This window comes from Glycine max, chromosome 5 (genome assembly GCF_000004515.6).
Source record: "Glycine max cultivar Williams 82 chromosome 5, Glycine_max_v4.0, whole genome shotgun sequence".
Taxonomy (NCBI): domain Eukaryota; kingdom Viridiplantae; phylum Streptophyta; class Magnoliopsida; order Fabales; family Fabaceae; genus Glycine; species Glycine max.
The window spans coordinates 37,777,394-37,799,330 of record NC_038241.2 but is presented as its reverse complement, the minus strand read 5'-3'; the positions used below and the strand labels follow the sequence as shown (position 1 = coordinate 37,799,330).

The 21,937-nt window shown below is 32.3% G+C and overlaps 3 protein-coding genes across 6 annotated transcripts; all 3 read left to right on the top strand.

Moving 5' to 3' along the window:
* The first annotated feature begins 4,604 nt into the window (after positions 1-4,604).
* Positions 4,605-10,645, top strand: HDA8 (histone deacetylase). 4 transcript variants are annotated; one of them, XM_041015601.1, is made up of 9 exons: positions 4,605-4,765; positions 4,894-5,066; positions 5,365-5,439; positions 6,159-6,260; positions 7,462-7,533; positions 7,701-7,754; positions 8,486-8,737; positions 9,094-9,275; positions 9,504-10,645. In XM_041015601.1, exons 1-9 carry the CDS (start codon positions 4,726-4,728, stop codon positions 9,802-9,804), a joined length of 1,251 nt encoding a protein of 416 aa, XP_040871535.1. In that variant the 5' UTR covers positions 4,605-4,725; the 3' UTR covers positions 9,805-10,645. The 4 variants fall into 4 exon arrangements, with proteins under 4 accessions (XP_040871535.1, XP_003525125.1, XP_040871534.1 ...); XM_003525077.4 differs by having other exon boundaries at positions 7,701-7,757; XM_041015600.1 differs by having other exon boundaries at positions 4,608-4,765; positions 4,885-5,066.
* A 5,268-nt stretch (positions 10,646-15,913) lies between these two features.
* On the top strand, positions 15,914-17,064 carry LOC100779578 (NAC domain-containing protein 104). Its single transcript, XM_003524260.5, has 3 exons — positions 15,914-16,125; positions 16,306-16,583; positions 16,702-17,064. Exons 1-3 carry the CDS (start codon positions 15,963-15,965, stop codon positions 16,879-16,881), a joined length of 621 nt encoding a protein of 206 aa, XP_003524308.2. The 5' UTR covers positions 15,914-15,962; the 3' UTR covers positions 16,882-17,064.
* A 1,766-nt stretch (positions 17,065-18,830) lies between these two features.
* Positions 18,831-21,785, top strand: LOC100779048 (cation/H(+) antiporter 15). The gene is made up of 3 exons (XM_003524259.3): positions 18,831-19,037; positions 19,154-20,152; positions 20,484-21,785. Exons 1-3 carry the CDS (start codon positions 18,831-18,833, stop codon positions 21,783-21,785), a joined length of 2,508 nt encoding a protein of 835 aa, XP_003524307.1.
* The last annotated feature ends 152 nt before the right edge of the window (positions 21,786-21,937 follow it).

The following is a 21,937-nucleotide window of genomic DNA, read 5'->3' as shown; positions in this document are numbered from 1 at the left end:
GATAAGAATGCAAATCCACACAAAATGTTGAAATAAATTATGAGTACTGATGAAGTTGTGTGGTTGGTTCATCACTAGGCTGCAAGATTTTTTCTTTTTACTCCCGGATTTTTTTAGTGTGTTATAAAAATTCATTTTACTTTATTTGTTTATTCAAGAAACTTGTCTGGACTCAAATATCTAATTCAGTGTCATGGAGGAAGCTGAAGCACCCGTGAACTCTTTCTGTGGTCAATTAGGTACACCCTGTATCTCTCTCTCTCTCGCTTGGCACTTGCTCCACCTACAACAACTCATTACCACATTATCACATTACTACATTAGTAGTGTTTTTACTACGTGGATTAATAATTAATAATGAGAAACAAAGTCAAGTTTAATAAACAAAAGAAATTTAATATAAAAAAATACTCTTTGCTTGCCCGTGAATCTCTTCCCTTTCACTGTTCAATTATTCAAAACCCCACTCTCCTCACCACACAACAAAAAAATCTGCACCACAAACGTCCAATTCATTCCAGTGACTTTATGATATGCATTTTTTTTATATTTTATATTAGTTAAGGAATAAGGATGTTTGCTTATTATAAGCTGATGGATTAAATCACTATATGTCCATTTTTACCTTCTCCTTCACTGATGAGAAGATGCCGTGGCCTCTTCTTTTTGTCTTTGCTGAGAACAGTTTTATGCTTCTATCAATACTTTTCGATGCGACCCTGCATATAATACACTATGATTTAGCTTCGACACAGGATCCGATCTAAATCCCAAGAACAAGAAAATGTTCCAGATTAATGCATGCTGTATTTTGTAGCTTAGTGAAACATATAACTTATGTGAATTAGTATGACTGTAGTTGTACGAAAAAAAGTTGGAAACTATATACACCTTTCATAATCCTTACTTTGGAGGTTAGTTAAATAAATTCTTGGAGGGTAAAATGTATCATTTATTAAATTAAATCAATCCAATATAAAATTGTGGATATGAATAATTAAAGAATCCATCAAAAAAATCACATGACAATTAATATCCCCATTGAGCTCTACTACTTGCAATTGTAGCAATATTTATTATTTACTCTTCTAGTCTAGTTATAAATAATGATTCTGGTAATTTCAATATTAGGAGTACGAATGAACCATTCGATGTGTGAAGAATGTCTCCCAAATCCTCCATTGATGGGATTAGTACCCAACTGAATGCTGGAGGCACTTAAACTAGTTGGTCACATATTTGAGGTCCTCAACACATAAAAAGACAGAGAACAAAGGAGCCTCAAGGGCCAACAAGAGATACAGCATAAGACATAAACCACATGGCAGGCACTCTAAAAACTAAAACTGAACATAAAACTCACTAAGTCAGAAGACAAAAAGCCAGAAGTAGTTGTCTTGACTCTTTGAATGATTGAACAGAGAATTTAGTTAAAGACTAGAGGTGGGGAAATACTCTTCTGTTATAATTATGATATTAGATTGAGTGTATGACAAAGACTTTGTTTGAAGAGATCAAACCTACTTAGGTGATCTCTATGTTTCAGAAGATTAATTTTATAATTTTCGGCTACAGATATATCTTGTTCTCAGGAAAATAAATAAATTATGATACTAGACTAGACATATCTTTCACCATATCAACCCGGACTAAAGTGGCCATTAAATTTGTGAATGATACATAAGTCATTGGTAGAGCACAGCAAATGGCTTATGCTCATAATTAAGTTAACTGGCTTATGATATTGTTTGGAAGATGAAAAAGGTCTAAACTTACTAACATATTGAACCTTATTTATTTATTTTGCAAACTTGGAGTAAAATCTTAAGTATAATTTTACTAGACTTTGATTTTTTTTTTCTAGATATGATAAAAGTTCATAATTAATTAAAATATTACTTTGGTAAATTAAATATCATAACAAGGTCCAACTAATTTGTATATATAGACATGCGTTACTCAATGGTGTTGTTCAGGTTCCTTTTTTTGTCATATGGATGCATGATCTATTATATATGTAAGTGCATTTTATTATTTTTTTAACAAAAAAGACACATACGCCTAATTGATGACTATTCTTGATGACTGTTGTTATGAGGAATATTATTGTGCCCAAGCCAGCTGATAGGGATTTCTTTTGCAAATTAATCAAAACACCAACCATATATATAGTTCATAAACTACTACGTACATGCTCGATGAAAACGGAGTCTAGGTAAAATTAAAATGTAGCCTTTAATAGGACGTGTAAAATTTGTCTAAAAAGTGTAAGCCTTATCAATTAATAATAGATAATTTTATATTAAATAATTATGAAGATTCTTATTTTACATAATTATTTTATATTCAAAATGATAACATGCCTGATGTTGATTGTTTCAATTTTCACAATCCATATAGATCTTATTTACACTAGAATTTCCTCTTCAATGTTCACTTGCGTGTTTTTGGATATTTTGTTGACACTTCCGAATCTTAGTAAATGGAAAATGCTACACGTCCAAACTTTTTAGTTGCCTCTTTTTGGTGGATTACTTTTTGGTTGGTTGCCTTGGAAACACGGAAAACTCTCTAAACCAAAAAAATTAGTCTGTAAATTAAATGTCCCAATTTTATAATTTTTTAAACCTAAAAATTAGTTTGAAATTAATTTTTTTAAGAAAAAGATAATTATGTAAATTTTATACGATCATCCAATAAAATTCATCATTTATTATAGGTATTGAATTTAAAAATAATTATCTTAAAATGATTCAAATAATAATTTTGATTAAATCAGCTAGTAAAATTGTTTCACTATCAATGCATTGAGATCAAACTTACTAATTTTTATCTGTAACTTCCCTGATAATGGGATCTAAAGTAAGGAAGGAAAATGAGACGGAAACAAAAAAAATTCCTAAAACTAATTTTTTTCAAAGTTTTCTTCATTAAAATTATATTTGTCCCACCTTTAATTTTTTTTCTCTTCAAAATTCTATTGGTCCCACCTTTTCAAGGAAATTAAATAAATTGAGCCCAATATTACTTAATTCCAAAATGTGCTCTTTGAAAATGTAGGAGTCCAAAGTTTAATTATTTTTAAATTTGAAGGGAAATGTACTTGAAAATGAGAAAGCAAGGTAATTGAAAATGAAAATTTACTTACTCTATTACAATCACTTCAATTACCTCTGTATATATATTAATTTTTCAATAATTGAAGTGATTGTAAGAGAGTCAGAGGTGTTAATTTTAATGTTAAAATCTTTATCATATGTTTTTTAAATTTTAACCGGTACAATTGGCTTGAAATGAACGGAGAAAAAACTCGAAGAAAGATTTAGTATTATTTTATGCAAACGATTGAGAGTAGAGTTTTATGCCTTCTTGTTTATTAATCTGCGTGTTGTGTCAGTTACTGAGGAGCATGGAGCCTAAAAGATAGTGATAATTGTTTTTGAAATTCTAAATTTTGATCCAAAAACCAACCAGCTATATACAGTAAAAACCTTGTTCTTATTAGCACACGCAATACAAGGTGAGCTTAACCTGTTGTGTGTTGTCACATTCAAAATCAATATAGTCAGATGATTAACTAGTCTTTCAAACAGTATATTCCAGAGCAAAATGATAATGAACACGTGTACCGGACCAAGTTAATTAAGGTGCTTAGGGTGTGTTTGTATTCCTGTTCAACTACGTTAAACGTAATTCAATTTGAGTAGATCAACCACATTTGTTTATACATTTACCTGATCTTTAGAGTTTCTAATTGTTAGTTATGAAATGATATATTTCAACGCAGAAGCCAATTCACGTCCCTCGTCTAAACTTTAGACTGTATTTAGATTCACAGAAAGATATTATCCCGACCCTGTTTGGATTTACGTTTGCTGGCTTCAACTTTAATTAAATTGAAGGAAAAAAAGATTTGTTTTAGCATCGTCTGAGAGTTTTGAACGTAAAAATGTAGGAAAACATGAATCACAAAATCTGATTCAAACACACTAATAATCATTGTATTAAGTTCGAATAGGATAAACTTTTTAGGATAATATTATAAAATAGGATAAATAATCATTTTCTTCCAAAAAAACAATAATAATTAGGATAATATCATGGTTTTGGCCACTGTGATTTTACTTGTACCACTGCTGGTGCTTATGAATTTTATCTTTTTATCTTTAAAAAAAAACAGTAATGGTAATTAGGATCCATATTCTAAAAAAAATAAAAATTAAGATTCATATAAATTTCAACTAACAAAGTAAAGTACGTTATTCTTTGAAATTCTTCTAAATACTCCAGAGAAAGTATTTTTTATACTGTTATTTCATAATCATAGATTTTAATGTTTAGTATTTTGTCTTTTTTAATTTATCCTCTTTTATTTTTATTTCTAACTTAAACTATTTATATATTTTAATATATTATTAATTAAAAATATGATTTATTAAATTCAAAATATTTATTTTTATTGTAAATTTTAATTATTCAAAAATAAATATTTATTCTATTCATTGCACTTTCTTAAAATACTACTGCCTACTGGTGAAGTTAATCTTGCTTCTCCAAATCCCAATCCCAATCCCAATCCCAACCTACAATTAGATAATCCACAAAAATTTTCTATAAAAGAAAAACTGAAAATTTGGCTGTGTGTGCCATTTGTCAAAGTTTGTGATAACTAATAACTGGAGTGTGGAGGTTGTGAGCAACTTTCACTGGTGTCGTCTGGTCTCCATGCACCTTCTCAAATTTCCTCGCTCTCCATCTTCCTTCGGTACTATTCCTCTTTCACTTTAAATTTTAATCTTCCATTCATAAATTGCTTAATTCATAAGAGCATTTTTGCACTCTGCATGTGGGTTTATCAAAATTGAAATTAAAATGTTTCTTAAGCATCATCAGGGAATGCGTTCTTTCTGGTGGGTCATCATGTTTTGGACATAAGAGTGTTCCGTAAGAACCAGAGATGTTTCAGAGCGTCCATATCGTGTTCGGCTGTTAGGAACGGTTCTATTGAGCAACTAAGTGATGCACGGCTTATATACTCCGTCGCTCCATCTATGGGCCACAACCAGGTATACCAAATTATCAATCATTCCAACTAAACTTAGTTTTCAATTTTAAAGTTGGTTCCATAAGTTCTTTTGGCTGTTTTGAATTTCTTAGTTTATACATGTTTATGTTTCAGACTCCTCAAGCTTGCTTGTCGAGGGTGTTCTAGTATAGTAGTATATGCTGCTGTTGTACTCTTATTCTGTTTTCCTTCTTTGGTTAGAAATACCGACAGAGATTATATCTGTTGTCACCACCTGCCACTATGTTTGAACTCGTGACATTGATGTGATTGCAATTTGGATCTACTACTTGTAACAGGAGTCTCATCCAGAATCACATTTTAGAGTTCCCGCGATTGTCAATGCTCTAGAAGAAATGCAGCTCACTTCCAAGGTACTATAAGTGATAGACATTGTGCTTTGGAATTGTTTGCATTTGTCGTCTGTATATGTCTTGGTGATATCTTCTTTTGAAAGATTTGATAATACCCTATCAGAAAATAAACCCAAATGCCTTAAAAGCAAAAAAAAAGAAGTTGTTCTCTATGTCATTGTTTCAGTTTTTGTTTTTTAGTTTTTAAAGACTATTTCATAAATCAGTTTTCAAAAACTAATTTTTGGATAGTAGTAGGGGAAGAAGATAGGGTATTATAAGAAAGAACATGAGTCAGAAAACTGAAAATAAATGTTCTGTTTTTTTTTTTCTTTTTCCAATTCAACAAAAAAGAAATGATATTTTTTTCTTTGTTTTCTTGTTTTTAAAAACAGAAAATAGTTTCTAAGAATAGGAAACAAACAGGCACTAAATGAACTACATTTTCTTCTGTGTACAAAAGCAGGCTACATTTTATTCTCTAGAATATATCACTGTCTTCTTTTGTTAATTTGCAATTTTTCCTATTTTATTGAATGACAAATTAACTTCCCTAGGGCCTAGGCAATCCATGGATATAAGGTTTGTACACATGCCAGCCAGAGAAAGCTTGTCAATTTAAGAAAAATAGACTTAACCAGATGATAAGTGGAATTGTATTGTGATTTGTGATACTGGTATGGTGGTATTAAAGAGTAAATTATTTTCATTTTCACAACTTTATTTTATGTATGATTCAGTTCCGTGGCCCAGAGGTAATTGAACTTCAACATTTTGAGCCTGCTTCAGTTGATGATATTGCAAGTGTGCATGCAAGAGCCTATGTTTCTGGGCTTGAAAAGGTAATTTATTTATTTATTAATTTTCTAATAGAAACCTGATATCTTATTAAGAAGAAATAGGGATAAACTCACAGCTCCACAATCACAAAGGATAGAACACTGAGGAATTTTGAGGGTCTGTGTCTTCCGATGCCAAAAGCCAAAAATGTCAAGATGATGCCTCTCTTAGCCCCCCTTGTTATTTATAGGCAACATGCTTTATTTCTTCAACCAACAAACTTAACTATCTATGTAACTAGCTAATTAATGGGTATCTATCATTTTTGTTGGAAAGTCGCCTTAATTTAGGTCACCCTAAGCCTGCCTTAAGTTTGGCCTCTTTGGGATGCTTTTGTTGCAGCCTCTAGACCTAATATAGTTCGGGCAATCTTCACCTTACAAGATGATTTTGTGGAGTTGAGTTATACCTTAAGCCCAAAGTCTAAGATGGTTAGAGCCTATCTCAGGTCCATTATTGAGCCACCCATATACTTCCACTTTCCAATGTCTAGTCCTGGACATGAGAGGGTGTTGTTATTGGGCCACCCACATTTATCTACGCTCCAGATGTCAAGTCCTGGGTGTGAGGGTGTGTGTTGAGATTTGACATCGATTAGAAATTTAAAAAATGGCCAATGTAGTCCTTATAAGGCTAGAGCAGTCCTTATCTTACAAGCTGATTTTGTGGGGTTAAGTTAGGCTCCAAACCCAACTTCTTAGAATTTTCCTTTGCTTCACTTGTTCTTTCTGTGAGATATTGTATATTTTAAAATTTAAATTATAATGTTTTTAATTTTACAATATACTTTGTGGTCAGGAAATATGTTAATATCTTTTATTTTATTTCCTATGTAGCTATGCTTTCTTTTTTGCCTTGCATTATCTTTCCTAATCTTTCTGTTGTATTTCCATTAAAAATGTTACATCATAAGAATTATTTACTTGTTGAATTTGTTATGTGCTTTGTCATTACTTTTATCAATTACTTCCACTTGATGCATGCTTTACTTCTGGTTCAATGCACTGTGATTATAAAACATGAAATCAAGGATTGCTGCTGCACACTGAACTTTCCACTGGGAATTTGTGCTTACAAAGATGACTTAAATTTGATTAGTCCAATCTCCACTATCCTAGTTTTTAGTTCAAGTTTTCACCATCACTAGCCATTTGCAAGCATTTAATAATTTGAATTTTATCTGATATTTTTACCATGGCATAGGTTATGGATCAAGCTGTGGAGAAAGGCCTTATTTTCCTTGATGGTTCAGGACCAACATATGCCACTGCCACTGTAAGTGCTTTGCTAAGAGCTTTATGATTCTTTCCCAAGCTTGTCAAAGGTCATTCTATGCTTGAAACTTTATATTTTAGTTCATTTTGGTAGTAAATACATTTACCAATGGAAAATATTACGGATATTGTGTTTTTTGCATTCTTATGGTGGTATTCATGATGCAGACCTTCCAGGAGTCAATAGTTGCAGCCGGTGCTGGATTAGCCTTAGTTGACTCAGTGGTGATCTCTTAACCTGGCATGTCCATCTCTTGGTAATAATCTGTGTGTGTGTTTTGGGGAGGGGTAAGTGAGTGGATATGGATATGTACATATCTACTTCTTCTGGTGACTTCATACTGGAAAGGACTATTTGTGTGTGTGTACCTTTTTTGTATCTTTAAGCTTGTGTTTGGTAGAGGGGGTTAAGGAGAGAAATAGAGAAGAAATAGGTGGGTCCCACACCTTCTACACTCTACTTTAATTTAAATATCTCTCTTCTATTTTCATCATCTCAACCAAACACACTATAAATGTTTGGGGGAGGTGGGGAGTCACAGATATAACAAGTTTTGGAACTCAAATGTGTGTTCTTGATTGGCTTTTGTTGTGTCCAATATATTCTAAAGAAAAAATCATTCTTGACTCCCCACTTACTGGCTTAAGCTTTTAGAAAACATGATACCAAAGCCTGCATGACCAAATGGTCAAGATTTTGATCCTTGCCACCCCTATTCTTCATAATTAAGTTGAATTTCTGCACAAGGTGCTCATCATGTCCATTGTCTATGCTTTAAGTTGGCTCTTGCATGAGGGGTTTTTCAGAGATATAAAAATCCGAGTCCTCCAACTAATATAGTTAAGGCTTTTAGAATAGTTGGTTTTGGACATAAATGTTTCAAGAAGTAAAGTGAACTAGGGATATATTTCTGAGTTGGATGTAAATTTCTCCTGTTCAATTTCATATTCAGGTTGCATGTTCAAAGATAAAGGGAGATGCACCCACTGGTTTTGCTCTGATAAGACCACCAGGACATCACGCAGTTCCACAAGGACCTATGGGATTCTGCATTTTTGGAAATGTGGCCATTGCAGCCCGTTATTCTCAGCGTGTTCATGGATTGAAGCGTGTGTTTATAATTGACTTTGATGTTCATCATGGGAATGGAACAAATGATGCTTTCTATGATGATCCAGATGTATTTTTCCTTTCATTTCACCAAGTAAGCTACTAATTTGGTCCCAGCTCTGATTATATTTTCTTGTGCTTCATTGATTCTGAAATGCCACCTGTGTTCAATGATTCTCTTTTCTTTTTGTAATGTTAGCTTATTGATGTGTATATTTTCTTGTGCTTCATTGATTCTGAAATGCCACCTGTGTTCAATGATTCTCTTTTCTTTTTGTTATGTTAGCTTACTGATGTTGTAGAAGCCATGTTAGCAGAGCTATCTTTGGCTCAAATGTGAAGGAGAGAAACATTACGTGAAGATAAGAAATAGGACAAGGCATAAAATGTGCTAAAATGTGAAGAAAAAAATAGAAGCCTTGCTATGCTTAATGACTTTTTGTTGCTCAGGATGGAAGCTATCCCGGTACTGGTAAATTTGATGAAGTTGGAAGTGGAGATGGTGAAGGAACCACATTAAATCTGCCTCTTCCTGGAGGTTCAGGTGATACTGCTATTAGAACTGTGTTCGATGAAGTCATTGTACCATGTGCTCAAAGATTTAAACCAGACATCATTCTTGTTTCTGCTGGGTGAGTCTTTCTCTGAATCATTCTCATCAATGCAAACACGGAATAAACACCTTATCAATTTTACCAAGTTTATTCCATCACACGGGTTGAATTTTAGGTTCTCAAGCAACTTACAATCTTAATTCTGCCATGAAATTTGGATTGGATTTTTAATACAATAAAAGACTGCTTCATATAGATTGTCGCCAATCTCATTTTCACACGTCGAGTTTCATGTTCATTTGTTAGGTATGACGGCCACGTGTTGGATCCACTAGCTAATCTTCAATATACAACTGGAACATATTACATGCTAGCGTCCAGTATCAAACAACTAGCGAAAGATTTATGTGGGGGCCGATGTGTGTTTTTCTTGGAGGGAGGATATAATCTGAAGTCTCTTTCATATTCCGTGGCAGACACATTCCGTGCTCTTCTTGGGGACCGAAGCTTGGCATCTGAGTTTGATAACCCTAACATTTTGTACGAAGAGCCATCTACAAAAGTTAAGCAAGCTATTCAGAAGATAAAACACATTCATTCCCTGTGAGGTCAAAATAGAAACTGACATGACAAGCATCTAAATGTCTAGCATTAATAATTTCCTTTTCTGTGGGTTCAATCTATAAGTACATGTCTTTACACTCTTGGGTGGGCATTCTCCCACTTATCACATAGAAGCAAAACCATTGTACAGGATTGCTTGTGGTCTTTGAACGAGTCTCCAGTTACAGTTTCTATATGCCATGCAGCCATATTGATCATGTGGTCATAGCCATATACATAAAGGAGTAAACCCTAATTTTATATATTTACTTCATTGAGGAACACTAGCAACACAATTTTTAACACACTCTTATTAGCACATTCTCTCTATCAAATGAAACCCATGTAAGTCTCACCAAATGATGCATGCCTCGTAATTTTTTTTAATGGGTTTCACTTTCCATTTCGTGAGTCATATGTAGCTTTTACCCAATAATAAAGAGTTGAATGCATTAATAGGATCTCTAAGAACTACCGAACATGTTACTTGTGGGAGAATTTTTATAATGCCATTCTTTGTAGATTCAATAGTGGCATTTACTGTGTCTGTGTTGTAGGAATCTGCTACTTGAGCCTTGTTAGATAGATCAAAAGCCTCCTCCTATTGGGCTAGGTGGGTGTATCAATTATCATGTATGTTAGCTTCTTTGATTTTTTTTTTTATTATCAGCAAATCAAAATATATTAAATAGATGACCACCTGGCTAATCTCAATCCCCGGCTTCTTTTACTTGCTTTTGCTTTCATATGCACCTGCCTCCCTTGTCATTCCAATAACAAGTAAGAGTTCATAATTTGTAGTAGTAGTTTGTATTTAATTTGGAATATTAAAAAACATTGTTTTATATTTTATTTTCTATTTGGGCTTTCAATAAAAAAAATAGGATAAATAATCATTTTCGTTTTTGAATGTGTATATGACACTAACAAATTCGTTTCCAAAAGATGAAAATTTAAAATTTAGTCCTCAAAAGTAAAAAAAAATGAGACAAATTCATTTATCCGTTAACTTTCGTCTATTGTCGTTAATGAAAGAACATACGTGACACATATTTATCAGCATTTTATACATTCACGAACAAAAATGATTATTTATCTAAAAAAATATTATTATTTCAAGCATCCTTCCCACATCTTCTTTGTGATTCAAAATTTCTGTCAATTAATTTCAATATTATTAATTAAATTAAAGATTATATGAATGTCTATTTATTGTTGTTTGGTCTAAATTATAAGTATCTTCATTGAAACCATTCATATTTTAGTATTTTCATAAAATGAATCTAACATGTTCTACTTGAAACTAATCGTGTGTTTATTTATAAGATTTTGTTAATGAGTATTGTAACTTTTAAAGACGGTTAAAATATAGTTTATTAAACCAATATTATTTTAAAAAATAAATTTTAATGAGTTTTTACATTTTTAATATAGTATAAAATTTTCATTTATACTCTTAAGTATACTTGACATAATAGATCAAAATGTTTGACATTCTTCTTATATATAAATTGGAATAGTTATCAGTGTTTTTAAGAGCTATTATTTAATGAAAGTACTTTTTTAGATTTTTTTCTTAATATCTTATTTAGTTCAATTAATTTTTTCATCTTTATTTTTAAATTTAATTTTCATATTTTTTGAAAAAAATTAACAATAGTTAAAAATAACCTTGTATTTAAATATAAATTAATTATAAAAAATCTAAAATTTAATTTATATAAAATTATTTATTTATTACGAATTTTAATTATAATTTAATTTATATATTTAAAACTATTCATTCCGTATGAACTTTTGTTATAGAAAATAAACGTTTATCTTTTGCATTATACATGTTAAAATATTAGTCTGATATTAATTTTTACGATAAAACTATCCATCTGATTAGCAATTCATTCTTCTTTTATTGATTAATTCGACGTCAAAATTGACGTTGACATGGAATGAAATTACGATTGGACTATTAAAAGTGATTTCTCCATTGAATTTAGTGCCTTTCTTATTCGTAGTAATTATTATTTGTAGTAATTTCATTTAGAAAATGTTACTACTTTATGTAATCCTCATAACCCCACATGCAGACCATTAATGGCAAAAAATTACAAGCCACATCTAAAATGTAACTAATTACAACCTCAAATCTCAAGAGCAAAAGCAAAATAAACAATAATAAATGTACACCGACAAACACATGCAGGACTAATAACATTATTATGACAGAAAAATACTTAAGCTCGTCTGGTTAGTGGCAGGTTTTTGAATATTAGTTTTCACATGCAATTTTCCAAAAACATGTTAGATTAAAATAAATCTGAGATGATTTTTAATTCAGTTTTAAAATAAGTTTAGATTTTTTTAAAAAATATTTGTAAGAATAATTTTTAGTTTGAAAAAATACTTTCACTACATTTTACATCATTATTATTGTAGTTGAGTTGTGACTACTATTATTCACACCACTGTGATTATGACGCTTTTACGTTTGAATTTTAACTTTTAAATATGAAATAAATTGTATTACAAGAAGAATATTTATTTTATATATATCCATAATTTCTGACGAAGTTTAATAATCACTGTTTTTAATCAGAATTATTTCATACTAATATCATAATCAACAAAAAAAATTATCATCATACTTGACATTTTTTTTATCTCTGTTGTCGTCACCAAAATCATTATACAAGCATGCACACTTTTAAATTAATTTAACTAAAAACAAAACTAATTTTTAAAAATTAAAAACGGTTAGTTTTTAATTTTTTTAAAACTTATAACTAAAAATGACGCAAAACATGCCCTTAAATTAATATTTTTCAAAATAAGAAAGGCGTACTAAATATTCAAGGGAGAAATAATTTTTATTAGTCCAATCGTGATTCCATTCCATGCCCTACTATTATACGTGAAACAAGGATTTTCCTGTTTGTTGAAAGGAAAAAAAGGAAAAAGAAAGCATGAAGGAAATATTTTTCTTAATTTTTTTGGCGTGTTTTCTTCTTATCAAACACCATTTAAGAGAATTTATAAATAATAATAAAAATTTTAAAAAGAGAGGAAAATTAAATTAACAAACAACTTTATTTTGGTTTCTAACAATGTATTGTTTTTATTTGAATATTAAAATATTTTTAAAATAAAAATAATCAATTAAGTCAAATGCTACCGAAATAAATATATTGCACCATTTAGCGGTGTTAGAGTTACTATTCCCTTGTAAAAAGGAATAATTGGTGTTTTCTTTTTCTACATCATAAGTATTCTCGTGTGATAAACTAAAATAATTTTGTACGGAATTTTTATATATAATATCTTTTATAATATATTTTTAAACATATTTTGTATTTTAGAAAACATTTTTCAACATTACATTTAATAATTAATACTTAACTTTTTATTTTTGCTATTCCAACTAAGATGTAAAGAGTTTGATTTATTTAAGATTCCATGTTTTGATTATAATTATTTTGAAAAATAATTAATAAATAGGAGATAAGTTTTATTCCGATATTCATATTCCCTTTAATGGATTGCATGCATGCATGCCTGTCTCTCATATTAGTTGAAACTCAATGTAATTTCCACATATGGAAGACCCTCACCTATAAACACTTAACCAGTTATCTTCAAAATGACTAAATTTTTAATACTAAAATTTCAGCGTCAAGGTTTCTTAATTATTGTTTTAAACACACTGTAAACACAGTCGTCAATATTTCGAAAGGATAGATTGACAGATGAAAAAACAAGCCATCTAAGTTACCCAATTGTTGGGTTGGTGATTATAAAATGACAAAGAATGTGTACTTAAAGTCTTTCTTGTGGAAAACAAAGTAAACAACAAAAGCCTTCGATCTCGTCAAAAATAGAAATGGTGATAGAAGGTGAAGAGTAGCTAGAGAAGCTTTTGGTTTTCACATTGCTATGTAGAAATGCCACTGTTCCCCTATAATATTAATTATAGATATATGGTTTCTATTTCTTGGCCATGGTTTACAAGTGGCATGACGATAAAATTAATTAAGCAGAATCAAAACACAGCTTGTTTATGAATCAACATTGTGCCGGCAAAAGGTGCGTGACCTACCAACTAATGCATGACGCAAGATCTCATCAACTTTTATCCTTTAGTGAAGCGTAATGATGGTTAATGAATCAGATACTAAGCCACAAAACCATCCACTATAATGCAACAAAATTATTTGTGTTTGTTATATTTGTCTGATTAAGTATACTAGAATAACGCTAATTTTCATAGGATCATGCTGCTAAAAATAGATGAAGATCGAAGACTAGTAGAAGCTAGGAATCGAAGTTGGTGGAAGGAAGAATACGAGAATGGGACTGATGCTAATATAATTAGTGGGTGCAGCTGGCAGAACTTACGAAAGGTGCTTCTTTTCATAATTAAGAAGCGGAAAATAAGGGGGGGAAAAATGAACAAAGGGACTTTCTTGTTAAATGTGATATATTTCCTATGAATGTGAACAGCAAGAAAAAACAATGCCTCTAATTAAGCATTCAGAATCTTTAATTACCACGTAAATCCTCCTCTATCGGTGCAAATTGCAATAATTAAGATTTCAAATGGGCTGCCTTTAATATTTTAATGATTTTATCTTTAGGGTACAAATATCAACTGCCCGTAACACTGGGTCAATAGCTTCGGTTAAAATGATTCATGCCTGGGCGAAGGTGAGCAAGAACACTTATGACACATGCTATTCAAAGTTCAAACCATGTAAAGAAACCATTTTCTGATGTCAGAGGCCCACCATTGAGCATATACTAGTGGTTAGTAAATAATTAGAATTAAAGGTGCAAATTAATAAGTATATACTACTTATTCACGCCCATGTTTATCCACAACTTAATTATTTATATCAAATATGAGATGTTGCAGATTAAAAATTGTACCCTCTCATATTAACGCTCAATAAATATATAAATAAGTAAAATATTGTCCAAATAGTTTTTTTACGGTTGATGACTTGTCCCGTTTCACAGACTTAGTTTGAATTTAAGAAATTATATTTGGCATATTTTTAGGATGAGTTTGAATTATTCTTTTTAAAAACTAGAATTTTTAAAAAAATTATGTATTAATAGTAAAAAAAAATAACTTAATAAACTATGTTTTGTTTGACATAATATTATATTTATATTGATATCTTTTATTTTAAAATCTGTATTGTAACATATACCTTAATTTTAGTTATATTCTTTTTAATTTTACAATTTAATTATATAATATTAAGATTAATATATTGTGTCTCCAATCTGGATTGATTAGTCTTAATTCAAAAGTTGTCGGATTTTGACCATGTTGAAGTTAGCTAGAGTTCACAAAATTAACCTTTTTAAGATTTTGTGCCCAACAAAGAAAGTTAACTTGTTCTAACCCATCTTAAATTGTACAGTAAATAGCATCTAGTTTTTTATGGAGGTTAAATTTAAAAATTACTTTACCGTGGTTTAAGTAAATCAGTCAAAAAGCGAAGCCGAAATTATATGCACATGACTCCTATTATTGACTCGTCCCACGATTTATTAGAATTTCTTTTATTTTTTCCCCTACTTTGAGACTAATTTAAATTTGGGAACATCTTTCTAGTCATCGATGGAGTGTCCACACTATTGAAGACTGTTCTTTTTAAGTAGTACTACTAGAAAGAAGGCACAAATAGGAAATAATAAAAAAATAGGAGTACAAATATTACAATATATAGATTAATTGACGAGGAAACCTAATCGTCATGCCTTCATGGATTATGCTAGCAGGTGGGAGGGAACTAGAAATTGACAGTTAAAAAAAGGAGGAAACATGAATCATGGAGATAAGGCAGGTCTTAATATTCCCATAGTACTCCCTAACTCAAATAATTATGTACAATAATTTGATGTTAAATTATCATTAACAACGCAATTTCTATTGTTAGCTTCCATGGCCTATTTCCTGGGCCCTACTTAATTTCTTTGGTGGTATTCCACGCAAACGCCGACTTTCTTCTAGCAACTCATTTCTTTTTCTGAATCATAAATCATATTCAGGCCCAAATTTCTCTCTCTCTTACTTTATTTAACTATATAGTATATTCTTTGACAAACTTGACATTATAAGCCAAAGTCCCCCACTCCACAAAAACTAAAATTAACCAAATGATGGCTTGTGGAAGTGTCAACCTTCCTCCTGGCTTTTGCTTCTCTCCAACTGATGAAGAACTCGTCCTTCACTTTCTCTGTTCCAAGGCTTCTCTACCATGCCATCCCAACATCATTCCAGAGCTTGACCTCTCTCTGCTTGATCCATGGGAATTAAATGGTATGTATGTCTCAATGTCATTGCTTAATTAGGTCGCTGTTCAATTTTCAATATATATATATAACTAATCACATAACCATATGCATGCATGGATGGATCCAAAACAAATAAAAGAAATCACACACATGTCTTGTACTTGTATTCATTATATCTTTGTGTTGTACATTTATGCATATTTAGGTAAGGCGTTGTCAAGTGGAAATCAACACTATTTCTTCACCAAAGTGAAGGAGAACAGATCCACAGAAAATGGGTATTGGAAGGAAATAGGAGTCATGGAACCAATAGTATCCTCTTCTGAAAAAGTGGGGATCAAGAAGTACCTTGTGTTCAACCTTGGTGAAGCTCCACAAGGCACTGAAACCAGTTGGGTCATGCAAGAATATCATATTTGCTCATCCGGGTTTAACACTACTACTGCATCTAATTGTGCAAGTACTCGCGGAAGACGAAAAACTGTAAGTGATGACTAATTATTAAAATTTATATTAAGACAATTAATTAATTAATTAATTACATGGCAAATTGAAGAACTATTTGTGCTAATAATTTTCTAATGTACGTTGTGCAATACAGGATCAATGTGGGAGCAAATGGGTATTGTGCAAAGCCTATGAAAAGAAAAGTTGTCAATCCCAACAAGGTGTAAATTGTTACAGCGATGAGGATGACTGCGGAACTGAGCTTTCATGGCTAGACGAATTTTATATGTCGTTAGATGATGATCTTGAAGAAGTTATGAGCCTGCCTAGCTAATTAATTAGACTTAGATTGAATAATATGTATTAGGATATTAATTTGCATGTTAGAATTTTATAATTTACATGTATTTTGAATGGAAGATTAGTGAGTAGTCTCCAGTTAGTTACATGCAGCACAAAGATGTAATGTGTACGTATTTAATTAATTAATCATAGGTAATAGCCTTTTTGTTGTCTCCTTTCAAACGTCCTTATGCATCCAAGAGGATATACTTTGCTTTTGGAATGTAGCTTACATACTTTTGTATCTTTTCCTACTTGAAACTTCTTTTTTATATAATTACTTTTTACTTTTTTCCATTTCTATTTCTATTTGAAATGGCCTTCTCAGTCTCAACTAATAGAGCACACGATTGCACCGAATGGTAGACGATATTTCTCAAAATTCATCTCACCGTTTTATACTTTACCCAACGGAATTAATTTTCAACGAACCACAGAGAATCAGACATGAGTGTGGGTCTCACCACCGGGCACTGGCCACTCTATTATAAATTTATATTTCTTAAATAAGCAAGTTTTGTCTCGTTATACTTTGAATCCATTTTTTATTACTATTTTTTTTTTGTTAGTTTTCCCACGTATATATCTGCTTCTTTGGAGATAATTGTGTTTAAGATAAGGTCAGATATTAAATGTAATCATCTCTCATCGCAAATTCAAACTTTAATTTATCATATTACGAAAAATTAATCGTTTTCGTTAGATCAAACCTCTTTAGTTTTTCATTACCCTTTTCATTATCTCCACAAGGCTTAAAAAGCATAAACTTATTTTGCTTACTAGATGACACTGGCATTTACCTTAAGATTAATTACTCGTTTTGTCCTAATATATATGTACAATTAATCTTTACATTTTAACATTGAAACTAGTCATTAATCTCCGAGCAAAGTTCTAACGAGTACAATTATAATTACTAGAGAGCATCGACGTAAATATTTACACAATATTCTTATTCACTCTTTGATTACTTCAATATTCACTTGAAAAAACATTAGTGATGAAATGATTTATATTTAATCTTTAATAAGTTTGTCGCTAATATTTTGGGATGATAATATTATAGTGAAGAGAAAGTAATTTTTGTTACTAAATTTTGTCACTGATACATTAATATTTTTTGTAGTGACTGCTTTGTGTCTTTTGAATGCAGTGCAATTTCTCTATTTTATAAGGAAATTCAATTATTTATTTATTTGGTCGGACAAGTTATATATGGATCAATTAACGCTAATTTCTCTATTTTATATGCTACAATGAATGTTAACTTAACTTTATATTTAATGCTTCTAAAAAATACCTATCTTATGCTTAATTCTTCAAAAAAAAAAAACTTTATATCTAATGCAATCTTATCTTGTATATAGTATGTTCACGTATTTAATACTGCATTTTCATCTTTGGGACAATGAGTATATTTCCTTGTTGACTATCTAATGCATATGCATTCAAAATCTTTATCTTGTTGACTATTTCACAGAATACTTGAGGCCTTATTCATTTCATGCATCCTAGCTACTTGGTTTACATGTTTTATTTCTCCATTATAGTCAATGCGGGGTTTTGGTCTTCAATTTTTAATTATTGCACAATAAAATTCGGCCACGTTATCTTTTTACAGCAATATTCCTAATACAGTTTTTTTTTAAAAAAAAAAATACAATAACGCATAACAAATTGAGTGGATCTCAATCCCACATGTGCCCCCAATTGCTCATGAAGTTGAGACCTCAACATTGTTCTTAAAATAGAGACCCCAACATAAGCCATGAAAATTAAGTAGAGCTCCCACTTGAGTGCATAACCACCAAAACAAAACGAACGAACGCGTGAGATTTCTCTCTTTCTAGTTTTCATCCAAAAGAAAAAGAGCAAAAGACAACATTTGAGAAAGCAAACATTAGGAAGTGGCGGGGATCGAAGAACAAGGCAGAAGCAGGGATGGTGTTTAGAACTAACGAAACAAAAGAAATAATATGCTATTCAGCAACCATGATAACAACAGAAGGGATATGGAATAATGATGACCCTTTGAAATATTCTCTCCCTCTCTTCATCCTGCAATTAATGTTGATTGTCATTGTCACCCGTTTATTTGTCTTCATACTCAAGCCCCTTCGCCAGCCACGCGTTATCTCTGAAATGTTGGTTAGTGATCCCTTTAATTACCATATATTAATTTTCTCATATTTAATTTATATAGTTAGTTAACAAATCATCTTAATTAATGTTGCATGCATGTGTACGTGTACGTGTACGTGTAGGGAGGCATATTATTGGGTCCTACGTTTCTTGGGAAAAACACAGTATTTTTTGATGCAGTTTTTCCTTCAAGAAGTAGGATGTTGATTGAAACAATGTCAAACGTTGGTATCCTATACTTTATGTTCTTGGTGGGAGTGGGGATGGACGCATCAGCATTAAGAAACATAGGTAGAAAAGCAGTGGCCATAGCAATTCTTGGCATGATCTTGCCTTTCTCATTAGGAGCTTTATTTGCCTCCTTTCTTATCAGACTCAGCGAAGAAGATAGCAGAAGTGGCGCCTACATCATATTCCTTGGTGCTATTCTCTCTGTTGCGTCATTTCCCGTTCTTGCCAGAATCCTCGCCGAGCTCAAATTCATCAACACAGAGTTAGGAAGGGTTGCTCTTTCATCTGCGCTCGTTAATGATATTATTTCTTGGATGCTCTTGATTGCGTCCATTACTATGGTAGAGAATGAGAAGCCTTCTCTGTCTATCTTGATGGTTTTCGGTTCATGTGCAGCGTTTATTGCTTTTAATATTTTTGCTGTGAGACCTCTGATCTTGTTGATAATAAGGAAAACCCCGGAGGGTGAAGCATTCAGTGATTTCTATATTTGCCTGATACTATCAGGTGTCATGATCTCAGGTCTGATCACAGATGCTATTGGGACACATGCTATCTTTGGAGCATATATTTTTGGTTTGACAATCCCAAATGGACCACTCGGACTCACTCTTGTGGAAAGGCTCGAGGACTTCATCTCATTACTTTTGCTCCCTCTATTTTTCGCCACTACTGGCCTCAGGACTGATCTTGGACTCCTCAGAGGGTTCTACTCATGGGCTATTTTGATCAGTCTTATTGCTTTGTCTTGCATTGCCAAAATCGTTGGAACTATGGTCGCTGCAGTCTATTATCAAATGTCAATTCGTGAAGGAGCAGTCCTTGGCTTGCTCATGAACACAAAAGGCGTTATTGAAGTTATTGTGCTTAACATTGGCAAGGATCAGAAGGTATATATCTTGTTCAAGCTAGCTAATAAGCATCTCTTAATTTCACTACAAAAGTAATTCAATCACTAGCTAGAGAAATTATCTCTCTTAGTTTGAATTTATCTATTAGTTGTTACTTGATGTTATTTTTCAATTTGTATTTTAAATAATCATTATCTACTTGATGGTATCATCTTCAATTTATATTTCAAATAGTTGTTACTTAGAATAGGCTGTTACCCAATTCTATTGTACAGCCACTTCTGATGTATTTCACATTACAGATCAATGAAACATATTCATTCAAATTATTTCTCAATATCTGCCATCCTAATGAATTGCTTAATTACAGGTTTTGACTGACGAATCATTTGCATCGATGGTGATTATAACCTTACTAATGACTGGTATAATTGTACCTGGGATATCAGCTATATACAAAACATCAAAGGGGATCATACCTTACAAAAGAAGAAATATTCAAATGTCTCAAACAGACACAGAGTTCAGAGTCCTGGTGTGCATCCACAGCCCTCGAAATGTGCCAACAATGATTAACCTCCTTGACGCCTCTAACCCAACAAAGAACTCTCCAATATGCATTTACGTGCTCCATTTGACCGAACTCGCCGGCCATGCATCTGCATTACTCGTTGTTCACAATCAATACGGGAAGAAATCAGATCAAATTGGCAATGGAGGCTACAACAGAACTCAAGCTCAATCTGACCACATAATCAACGCCTTTGAAAACTATGTGCAACAAGCTTCACACATCTCAGTGCAGCCCATGTCAGTAGTCTCCCCTTACTCCACCATGCATGAGGACATATGCAATGTGGCTCAGGACAAGCGTGTGGCCTTCATAGTCGTCCCTTTCCACAAACAACAAATGGTTGATGGCGGAATGCAGGATATGAACACGTCGTTTCGCACCGTGAACCGAAATGTTCTGACCAAAGCGCCTTGCTCGGTTGGGATCCTTGTGGATAGAGGCTTCAATTTCTGCAACCATTTGGCTCCAGATCAAAAGGCTCACCATGTGGCAGTGTTGTTCTTTGGAGGGCCTGACGATAGAGAATCCTTGAGCTATGGATGGAGGATGTCAGAACATCAATCCATAAACCTCACTGTGATGCGTTTTGTTCATGAAGAAGAAGTGATGCATTGTCATAGTCATAGTGGCGGCGACCGTGATGATGAACCAAGTGTACTAACAGTGAAAACGGATAAGGACACTCAGAAGCAAATTGATGAGAAGTTTATACATTGGTTTATGACAAGTCATGCAGATGATGGTGGTTCAGTTGTTTATGTTGAGAAAAGGGTCAACAATGGGGAGCAGACAGTGGCAGCAATAAGGTCAATGGATGATGTGCATGGCCTTTTCATAGTTGGGAGAAGCTATGGAATTAGTTCACCACTCACAGCAGGATTCACTGATTGGAGTGAGTATCCAGAGTTAGGGGCAATTGGGGACTTGTTAGCTTCATCAGATTTTGCAGCCACTGCTTCAGTGTTGATAGTGCAACAATACGTTGGGGAAGGGATAGAAGGAGATCATGGTGGCTTGGGAACGTCTACAAACGTCATGATGACAAACGAAGAATATGTCACACAAAATAAAGGATATCGTTCAACACCTCCAAGGTGATCACACAATTTGTTCAATGAAGAACAACCTTGGTGATCGAGTAAGCTATGTATATCTATCTTTGTGCCTAGTGATCCAAGTCCTACAATACAAACTTAAAAGAAAAAGGCTTCCACAGACTTTTTTCTTTTAAGTTTGTCTAGTGTGATTAA

Coding starts and splice junctions, on each gene's coding strand:
- HDA8 (XM_014775789.2), top strand. CDS start 4,726: ATGCACCTTCTCAAATTTCCTCGCTCTCCATCTTCCTTCG. Junction 6,261..7,461: donor ATGTTTCTGGGCTTGAAAAG/GTAATTTATTTA, acceptor ACCATGGCATAG/GTTATGGATCAAGCTGTGGA. Junction 7,758..8,485: donor TAGCCTTAGTTGACTCAGTG/GTGATCTCTTAA, acceptor TTTCATATTCAG/GTTGCATGTTCAAAGATAAA.
- LOC100779578 (XM_003524260.5), top strand. CDS start 15,963: ATGATGGCTTGTGGAAGTGTCAACCTTCCTCCTGGCTTTTGCTTCTCT. Junction 16,126..16,305: donor TGATCCATGGGAATTAAATG/GTATGTATGTCT, acceptor ATGCATATTTAG/GTAAGGCGTTGTCAAGTGGA. Junction 16,584..16,701: donor CTCGCGGAAGACGAAAAACT/GTAAGTGATGAC, acceptor TGTGCAATACAG/GATCAATGTGGGAGCAAATG.
- LOC100779048 (XM_003524259.3), top strand. CDS start 18,831: ATGGTGTTTAGAACTAACGAAACAAAAGAAATAATATGCTATTCAGCA. Junction 19,038..19,153: donor GCGTTATCTCTGAAATGTTG/GTTAGTGATCCC, acceptor GTGTACGTGTAG/GGAGGCATATTATTGGGTCC. Junction 20,153..20,483: donor ACATTGGCAAGGATCAGAAG/GTATATATCTTG, acceptor GCTTAATTACAG/GTTTTGACTGACGAATCATT.